The 10,598-nt window shown below is 35.6% G+C and overlaps 1 protein-coding gene across 5 annotated transcripts in view; it reads right to left on the bottom strand.

Moving 5' to 3' along the window:
- Window positions 1-1,518: 1,518 nt before the first annotated feature.
- The window catches only part of LOC136033719 (solute carrier family 52, riboflavin transporter, member 3-B-like), a 117,813-nt gene continuing 108,733 nt past the window's right edge, over window positions 1,519-10,598 (bottom strand). For all 5 annotated transcript variants that reach the window (XM_065714605.1, XM_065714604.1, XM_065714607.1 and 2 more), the window contains 2 exons: window positions 7,544-8,670; window positions 1,519-3,640 (listed from right to left, as the gene is read on the bottom strand). In XM_065714605.1, coding sequence (XP_065570677.1) covers window positions 3,443-3,640; window positions 7,544-8,656 — 1,311 coding nt within the window. In that variant the 5' untranslated portion in view covers window positions 8,657-8,670 and the 3' untranslated portion in view covers window positions 1,519-3,442. The remainder of the gene's footprint in view (window positions 3,641-7,543; window positions 8,671-10,598) is intronic.

Raw genomic sequence — 10,598 nt, 5'->3', positions numbered from 1 at the left:
AAATTCAACATAAATTTAAGCCGGATTAAGGAACTCAGGACTTTGAGTGAACTAAATTAATGAACTTTTTAAGCCAATGGACCGGTAATATTCAGCAATTTGGAAGCTATTGCATTTTTTTTCTGTATAAATATAGTTTGTATTGATTATAATACTTTAAAATTTCTGCTGGTGATGAAGACGGACTGTGTCTTCGAAATATTCAGAACTTTTGTATTTGTTTTTTCACTGTCTATTAAAGGACTTATGCCTATTGAAACTCTTATTCGTTTCACAAATTAATTTCTTTTTGTTTTTAAGTGATATAGTTCTTTTATAATTGTAGAACATTCTACCTTATTCGTGTAGATTAAGGTGAATTGTTGGAATGTTCATAAGTTTTTTATCTCCTCCTTAAGAACTAAATTATTGGATTGTAATTAAAATTCTGGACAAAATTTGTTGATAAATCGAAGTTTTGTACAATAATTTTCTGTAGATCTTTTACTTTGAAATTTTTGTTGGAATAGAAATTTTATTTATATGGATTGTGAATATGCATAATTTTTTGTCTTCTATGAGGCTGAAGAGATCCTTGGAATATAAAAGTATTTGAATATCACCATTTTGTTTAAAGAATTTTTTATGTTTTATTTTGTTTGTAACTGTTTATTTGTTTAAGTAAATGCATCTACTTAAAGATATTAGTTTTAAATCACTTGGAAAAGACATTTGGCACTTTCTAGATTCCACATCTCCAAGCCAAATTGTTTTGTACATTAGAGTCATTGACCCACGAACTTACGGTTTTCCATTTCAAACTGTTCAAAAAAAGCTTTAGACCCTTTCTCAGACTCCGTTTTTCGAGAGAAACTGTTATCTACTATTTTCATCTACATTTGGGTCATTTCAAACCAAAGTCTGAAGAATATAACTTTTGACCCGATCAGAAAGTTTTTCACCCTTACTAGACCCCATTCTTAAGATTCCTATCTTCCCAGCCACTGTTTTTGAACATCAGGCCTTTCTTGGCCTAATCACTCCAGGCAAAAAATTTCGAACTGCTTACCCATTAATTAGTTTCGACTTCTAAAAAAGAATACTAGTATTCTCGGGAAAAAAAAGAGAGAAATGGGAAATAATGCATATAAGGCACATGGCTCTTTACTATAGGAACCATTGGAGTATGTGGTGGAAAAGTCAGACCGAAACATTCAATGCTAATTTCGTCTGGAAATGAAATTGAGAAGTTATGAAATATTTGAAAGGAATTAATAAAATGAAAGAAAAGAAAATTGAATAGTTCAAAATTAAATTGCTGAGATTTAGTAATCATGTGTTTTTTTGGGTCGTCCCAAACACGCTAATATGCGTCGGGACCTATTTTGATATTAAGAGTTAATGTTTAGTTTTTTTTTATTAGTATTACATGGAAATTTCGATGTTGTGTTTTTTTACCCATTTTTTAATAGAAAAAAATGGTAATAAAAACCCTGGAGTTACTGAAGAACAATCTAGCAACATTGCTGAAAAAAATCACCCGATTAAAATAACTTTACTAAATGTCTCAAAACTGTACAAAATATTCAGTGCTAAAAACTAAGAGTAGTGAGCATAAAATAAAAAGTTGCACGAAAAACACAACTTTGGAACATTAGCTAACTCATATTCCAAGCTGAAATCAAAGAACAGCTAAGTAGTCAGAGGCAAATATTTACGGACCGTGATTCTGTGCATGTATTATTATCCTTTGGCAAAGAAAAAAAGAAACTGACGAGGAGTCAAAATTTTTCGTTAGGGCTTCGATGCAATAATAATTGACAACTGCTATTACTATTGCCAATCCACCGTTACCCAAAAGTTAGAAAAAAAAATTCCAAAAAGCTTGAATTGAGTTTAATTCATATTGTTTAATTTATCCAAGAGGAAATCTTCTGACTGTAAGCGAATTTCTTTGTTTTTATACTATTTTTCTGGATTGTCAAATATCTCTAGGTTAAAACGAAAAGGCTAGTCAATGAAAATGTACTAAATATGCCTGTTGCATCCCTTTGGAAACTTGAGTCTTTTGTTCTTTGTCCCAGTTTAGAGAAAATTAAAGAACAGGAGATAAATAAAAACCATATTTACTTTTAGGTTTAAGTAGCTTTGTAATTTCATTAGGCCGTCCAATGTACCGTTGGCTCCTGTTTTTTTTTTCTCTGATTAGTCTCCTGGTATGTGCTTCAATAAAATAAATAGAAAACAGATGTGAGAGGAAACCCTAGTTCGTCTGTGAAAAAAAAGCAAAACCAACCGACGACGTTTAACGTTACCCAGGTACATCGCAGAGCTGAATATAAAGCAAAAATAAAATACCATGTGTATTGTTATGCCAGTATTTTGACTTCAAGAACTTTTTTTTAATAAAATTACTATGTATGATATAGGGACTGGCTACCTCTCTTTAGCCAACAAATAATTAAAAGTGAGTTTTTCCAGAACAGCAAAAATCAGAAAATGTTCTCAACAACAATCCAAAGATTATTGAAGTCTAGTACAGGAAACCTAAAGTCAATTATAGGAGAAAGGCAACCAATGCCATTACCTAGCAGAATCGTAAAATTAGTAATAGAAAATCGAATAAAAACATGAGTTGTATTCATTTATCTGATTTTTGCAGAATAGGAGAACAAAAGTCCCCTTTATCGAAAGGGTACAGCAGGTACAAGTCTCTATAATGAGCTTCGTCTAGAGTCTCCCGCTTCTCTATAGTAAAAAAAAACAAGAGAAAATGGATTTTTTAAGACAACTTCAGAAAAGAAATTATTCTTCAAAATTTCAGTCAGATATTCACATACGTCCCTCAATGACATTCCAAAAATTATGAGATACGTATACAAATTTGAGGTCAATTCTGGGAGAAAAGATAGCCAACGCAATAAACGTGCAGGGTTACAAAGTTGACTTTAACAACACAAATAAAACCTTATTTATGTTCATTTTCATTCTGCTCTACATTAGGCCGAACAAAGAGTTCATTTTACCAAAAGGCCACAATGGTTTTTTTTTGTGTACATTTTTTGCATCTAGCTTACGTTCCACATAACAAGCTGGCGATAACTGACATAATAAACACTGTTGATAGAGACAAAAAAGTCTATAAGCTCTCAGAAAATTTCAGGATTGATTCAAATACAATCAGCTATTTAATTGAAATTCAAACAAAAAAAAGGCCTAATAGAGTTGGCTTTGAATTTTTATAATTCTGCTGGGAGCTACTGTGCTATCAGTGACAACAGAATTTTTTTAATTTCTTCTTAACCCATGTTAAGGTGGCGAAACCCTCTTTTATCACTATCCCATACTGTTGGTGTGGCAATTTTATTACAAGGACCGCTGAGCTTGTATGAATTAAAATCAATGTTCCGCATGTTCCGCTTTTTATACAATCCTACGAACAATAAATAGCTGAGCAAACGGTCTAGGAACATGGATAATACGATTGGAATAACACAAAAACATTAACACAGACAAACATCACAATAGAGCCAAGAAAGGATCCAACTTGAGTTGCTACTCCAAACCAGAACAATGCTCCATTTCCTTGCTCTCGGAGTCTTGTTGCAATCTGGATCTTGACGTAAGATAAAGTACCAACAAATACAATCCAAGAGACCACCTGCAATAAAAATACGCGCAATGATTTTTTAGTTCCAGAACATAAAATTTAAATATTACAATAAATTAAATTTGAATCATACAGAAATCAAACGGTTTTCAATTCTTGGCTTAATTTTCAGCTATAGCTGCAAAAGAACCATATGCACCTTTTGAACTTTTACTTGAAAATAACGTGTTTCTTAATCTTTATTTGAACGAATCAAAGATGGCCCTGGTGAAATATCTCGCTCATGGATACCATTTTGAAAAATCTACAGGGACAAGCAAAGCCAATCTCAAAAAGCCATGGTGTATAGTCATGGTTTATTTATTAGTTTCTATGCATGAGCTAAACTTTTGACTGAAAAAAAATCAGCATGTGGATTTGACGGGATAGCCCCTAAAGGTCTATACGCCAAGTTTTATGAAAATCTCGTATCATATCCTTCTACCATTTGCCAGAATCCTCTCCACGAGCAAACCAGTAGGACAGTCTAACATATCCAGTTGAAACCATTTACCGTATGACATGGTAAGCAAATAGATACCCTTGTTAACACAAACCAAATTTCCAGAAACAAGAATTTTGAGTACATACCATGACACTTTTTTTTTACTGCTCTTTTATTTTGAAGATTAATTGAGTTCAACTTTATCTATCAAAATTTGAGAACATAATAAAATGAGTATAACTTTTGAAAAAAAGGCCTCGGTGAAGGCAAAGCCGCTCCTAGGGTTGGTGGTGCCCGGGGACAAATTAATTACAGGACCTCCTCCCGACTCAAACAAAAGCAACAAAGGCTGAATCCAAGTGAAAAATTTGATCAAAGCGCATAGCCCTCAGTAATGGAACGGGGTAGATGCCCGAGTTGCCCCCCCTCCCCCTTGAATAGCTTTGGATGAAGGTTACACCAATAATTTCAATATAACAAAGGACCTTGAAACACAGGCTTCCCGAGCCCATCAAAAAAGTATAAAATTTCCTATTTATCTCAAGAAGGGAGGTCATAAATGTTTCTTTCACTGTTTGTTTCTTTTTTATTATTTTTCTTTTCTCAAGGAGTGATCGTGACGAGCAAGTCGTCGTCATATGTCGGAAGGAGGCTCATTCACAAGAAAATTTATAGTTGCAATCCTCTTTTAAAGTAAAAAACAAAATATTACGTGATAGCAAAGTAATGATTTCTGTCATTTTGTGCTGCAAAACATCAATTTGGGCTAAAATAGGGATAAAATACCGTCGAGCAAAAATTCTGATCTAGTCAGTCGGTTCTGAACTATGTGAAAGTCATTTATGTTGTGTCCCAGTTTCAAAGGCTATTTTGTCCAGGGATGGTGTATTCATTTAGTTCTATTCAACAATAGAAACTAAACAACATTACAATTAATTGGTATGATATCTTCAGTCATAAGAGTCATAAAGTGTTCACAAAAAACTCTGTTAATTTCTTAACTTTTGACTTTACCAGACAAGACTTCCCTGAACCTAACAGGACTTCCAAAAGGTAACGTGTGTAACACAAGTTCGGGAGTGGATTTTTTTTGTCTCGTAAAAGGAAGCTCAAATACTTCCAATGCACCGAATTCACTGGCGGATCCAGGGGGCCAGGGAGGATCCCCCGAATATTTTTTCTGTCGCCCTCATTCCTTGTTTTTTTCTGTTTTCCATTCTTTTTAAAAAATAAATTTGTTAATTTACCCTTGTCACATTCTCCCAAAGATTTTGCTTGTTGGTTCCCATGTCACATAGCCCCCCTCCCCCCTAAGATTTTGCTCTTGATCCGCCCTTGACCGAATGAAGGTATTTTTCTCAGTCTTTGTGAACCCTTCTCAAAGTGAAGAAATATAAAGGAGATATAACATGTCAATAAGTGAGTGAAGTTGAAATTACACTATTATTACAGCTGTAATTAAGTTTTACAAATGCAACTTACTCGAACTTACTCGAACAGTTGGGAGACTTAACCCTTAATATCCCTTCATTTGGTGGATAATAATAAGCATACGACAGAAGCAGTGAGTGGATGACAGTTACCCCAATTATTTCAGAAAACTTTTTCTTTTTTTGCATGAAACGGCAGTTTATGTAATTTGAAATACCATGATGAAAAATTCATCTGTGGAGCAAAGGGCTGGGGAGGGGACATAGCCCCCTCATATTTAAGTTAGTCCTGTTTCACCATGCTTAATAGACAGTTAAACATTACCAACTCCCTCTTATAGATATACCAAGTTCAGGCATAAAGGCCAGGAAGCTGAGGAAGGAAAAAACTTTCCTCGTGTTTAGGACGCCTCTGAATACCATTTCAAACAGAAAAAAAAACTAACTTAAAAAGGAAAACAAAGATCGACATAAAAACTTGAAAGAAACAGAAATTGTCCCGTATAAGAGGGGGTCCAGCGCGATCTCAAGGAGGAAATAGAGGTCATCATCCTTATACTTGAATGCAGCAGCAAGCTGAAGGTAAGGTGGAAAGAACCGCGCCAAGTTCTGAAGAAGTTGAACGATGTCGACTAGTTGGTTGAGTTAGGCAGATCTAGGAAACGGTTGGTGGTCTATCAAGTCAAGTTATTCAGGAAAATCAACTAAGGGTGCTAGGATTTTATTGTCATTGAATCTGCGGTAAAAGACGCCCAAGTTCACACGCTTATGATTTCGACCTCAAAGGAAGATGGCGGTACGTGTCCCTGAGGAAATTTGGATCTGGCTGAGCCAAATGAGATAAGCCTTGAAGACAAGTGATTAGGCCTAGTACCAGTTGAAAAGTAGTTCTTTGAGAAATCATAGTCCTCAACTCGCAAGTGTTTTGGCCCCATTAAAATGTAACTTACTAAATCGTAACTATCCTCGAAATAAACCCCTAGAGTATTCTATTCTCATTCACTGTCAATATCTACTCCCCTTGTACCTCTGCTCTGTACTTTGTTATCCTGCTTTGCTCATGAGTGACATTTACCCACTACTACTCATTCATGCTCCGTTTGGATGAAATCTATTAATCGTGACACCTATCTTAACCCGATTTTTCCTCTGTACTCTGCACTCATGTACAGTTACCCATCAACACTTTTAAAAATTGACCCTCGTCTTTCAGTAGAAAATTATACCTCCTACACATCTACATCGTTCCCTGTCTACCCATTATCACCCATAGATGTGTTTTTTTCATAGCTTTCTTAATTCTACTAGTAGCTTTCTTAAACCATGCATATAGGGCAGATTCTTCATCTCGTTTCAGACTTGGAACTGCTTCCACCAATAGATGCAGCAGAAGGATGGATGCGTGGGTCATTTTGGTTAAATAAAACTCTACGTAACATCTAAATTTCAGATGCCAGATGAGGCGGAAACTGCCTAGTTCTGCTGCAAGAAGAGAAATTATTTTGTAATTTGATGTTTCCTTATATTTTCCTTAATATTTAATTTTCTCTTTGATTTTCCTTAATATTTAGCAAGACAAGTGATTTTTATCAAATTACTCTAGCTGGAAAAAATAAGGTTGCTGCCAGGTAATCTTACTAAATTAAGGAATATAGGCTACACTTTTTGAGTTTTTAGGCAAGATGGTAGTATTTTCTTTTACGTTTAGTTTCTTTTTAGCTTTTCCTATTTATTGTTTAAGTCCAAACATGGTTTTTTTGGCATAAATGTCTGCATGACGATTGTTTATCAGGTGAAGGGCGCTATGTAAGCAGATTTGTACAAAGTTTGGAGGTCACGATGATAATGTTATCCCATGATGCAAGAAATTCATTACTTCCCCAGTAACTTCTTAAGATTTCCACAAAACCTATGTTTGCAGCTTATACTCCTCCCTAAAGTTTGAGGAGTATTCAAATTTGTTAGAAGCAGACGGAGGGAGCTCCTCAGAGAACTGTGCAAAAGTAAATGAGCAAATTAAGCGTAAAATAATTGACTTACCGTAATAAATTCACCTCCAGTTGTGCCAACGAGGAGTGGGAACGGGCTCATGGCAGCCATGGCTATAATAAAAATCGAGGTTGCCGTACCGACGATGAAACAGCCACTGACAATATTTCCACGCCATTTGGGGGATATAAATGCAATACCACATGCTAAAGGATTTGCCATTGAAGAAAGTGTCACCGCCAAATGATAGGCTGTGTTGCCATAAGGTAAGCATGCAAATGATTGTATGCTTGGTAAAGCTCCATTGCTTAAACAGCAGACCCACGCCTGAGCAGCTAATAAAACAAAATAGGTTCTTCTCGAAATGGCTCTTCTCTGAAGTTCTTCATCATCCTCAGGAACCGGGGAGGTGGAATTTGAGCTCGGTGCTTCTGAGTATCGAACTTCTAATTTTTCAAGATTTTTCACCTTTTCTTTTTTGCAAGCTGGCACGAAGTTAAGAGAAACAAATGCAGCCAGACTGGCACACATCATACCAAATAATATAGCGAAAAATACTTCAACACTGAAAAGAGGATCTTTGTAATATGGCTGTATAATTGTTGTACCATTCACAGTAACATTTACACATGTTGGATTACCACCTACACCTTGAACCAATGCTACCAAACTCGGAAGTAGTCCACTGAGTCCCTCGCCAACTAAATAAGATGTTAAGTATGTCTGTCGAAAAACAGCCATAAAAGGAATGAATAAAACCGAGCTTGTGCAGTCAACAATTGCCAGTATAAATACAAGAGACAGCAAAGCCGTGCTATGTTCTACACCAAAAATCACTGACGTTTCTTTCCACAAAAACACCAAAAGAAGACTAGCCAAAACTCCCACAGTCAGCACTGTGTAAATCCCTGGCCCTTCTTTCAAGTTTCTTGAGTAGCTTCTCATAACACTCCATACTATGGGCCCGATATTTGCAATTTGGATAATAATCGACAAATATGACGGTAGATTCCAACCTTCCGGGAGAGCAGATACAAGCAGTGGAAGTTCTACCCAAAGTCCATTTACTGCCACCCAGGCACCAATTCCAAAGCAAATGGAGAAGATATCAACCAGAAGCACACGCCTACGGCGACTGCTTCCAATTTGCCAAGATAAGTTCATTTCTTGTTATCAATCTGAAAATGAAAAAACCGTAAAAATTCAGTGCTTGTCTATGTCTAATCATTTCAAAAAGGTAATTTTGGAAACAAAACATATAAACGAAGTTGAAGATACTTTAAATATTGACTTAAATGGTAAGCTGAGCAAGTTGGTTAAACGATCCTCTGATCTATAAGATCATTTGGATTCCCTGGAAAATAATAAGTTTTTTTTGTTGAGTGGAAACATTTTAGCTGACCGTTTCCAGTCCTGTTTTCAAATTAACGTAAAACGCTTCTGTCAAACTAATATTGTTAAACTAATATTATTTAGCTTGGATTATTTTAAAACCGTCTAAAGTATTGGAACTCACAACTACAATGCAAAATGTACCGACCTCCATGACAAATCCCATTTTGAAATTCTGATATCCCGTCATTATAGAATTATAATGAATTATATATGCCCAAACGCCAAAAGATAGTTCTATCAGTCTAAACTGATAATACTGCTGATAATTCTCTCTGGTTTGTTTTCACCCGTTAATTAGATTGTTTTTCCGTCGATGATTGTGCAATGTATTTTGAAGTTTCTTAGGGGTTTCTTTTTTCCTAGTACTCCACTTGTGTTTGTTGTTTTGTAGCAGGTTAAAAATTAATTATTATTATTATTATTAAGACAACCAAGAAAATCAAATTATTTTCCTACAGCGTGTCCAATTGACCCGTGGTTCCCACCGATGCGATTATTTTTAACGTAAAACAGCTCACGAATAGCGGATGCTGGAAAATCATAAAAATGTTCATACAGAAACAGTTCACTGCAGCCGTTAAAAGAGTAAAAATATTATGAGATAATTAAACAGCAAATGCATAGGAATAGACAAAATTACGCTTTAGAGGCCAAGGACAATATCCAAAGGGCTAACCTGTATTAGCCTAGCCAGGCTAGGTTGAGATGGCTATTGCACGTCCTGCGGATGAAAGATGAAAGATTGCCAAAGATTGTCCTTTTTGGCCAACCGTATAGGGCAAAACGGAAAGCAAGACGTCCGGGGTTGGCGTGGCAGGATGTCAAAAAGAAAGATTCAAGGGAAATGGGAACTTCCTTGAGGGTGTAAAGAGGGTGACTTTGATTAGATGGGAATGACGGAGGAGCGTGCGTAGATGTGTTGGCCTCAAGCAGCATGGTGCTGCAGTAAGTTGTTAGCAGTAGTAGTAGTAGTAGCAGTAGCTATGCCTGATTAAAAATACAATTCTTATCTTGTGCACAATTCTTATCTTGTTCATTTCCCTGGAAATATCCCCCTGGTGCTAAGGATTAAAATCTTGGCTGAAAAGGACCTGATCCTCATGCTCTTTGTCAAAAATTGATGGAAAATTTCTGATAAACATGATTAGTTGTTCAGTTACTTGTAATTTATGATTCTAGAAGCTTTCAATTCAGAATAACGGATGCAATTTTCAGCGGCTCAGTAGAAATATTTCAACAAAGCCGCTGAATTGTCATGCCGTCTAAACTTGCAGCAAAAATGGAAAAAAATTCGCTGGTTCATACAAAAACGGCCGTTTTTGCGTGGAATCGCATCAGTGGGAACCCAGGGAAAGGCTTCGTTCCCCGTGAAACACACGATTATGAAAAAAGGCTACAGCTATAATTTTTTATCAAAAGGACAAGATACTGGTATTACTGGATTCATTTATTTCAGAACTGTCAATTCAAAAACAAAAATTATGATGTTGCTTAGACTTTTTCTGAAAAAATTATCTAATCTTCCATTTAAAGAAAAGGAAATTTACCTATTTCATACATTTTTAACACATTTTTCAAAGAGGAAATAAATACAAGGCAGATTTAAAAAAAAAGATGATAGACATAAGTAAATCTCGGCATTTTTATCTTATGTTGAAATTAAATACTTCGTAGTAACGAACTGTTCAACGAGCGACCCAGCTCAATTTTA

This window comes from Artemia franciscana, chromosome 12 (assembly GCF_032884065.1).
Source record: "Artemia franciscana chromosome 12, ASM3288406v1, whole genome shotgun sequence".
NCBI classification, from domain to species: Eukaryota; Metazoa; Arthropoda; class Branchiopoda; order Anostraca; family Artemiidae; genus Artemia; species Artemia franciscana.
The sequence above is the reverse complement of the archived record's forward strand: the minus strand, read 5'-3'. Positions and strand labels throughout refer to the sequence as shown.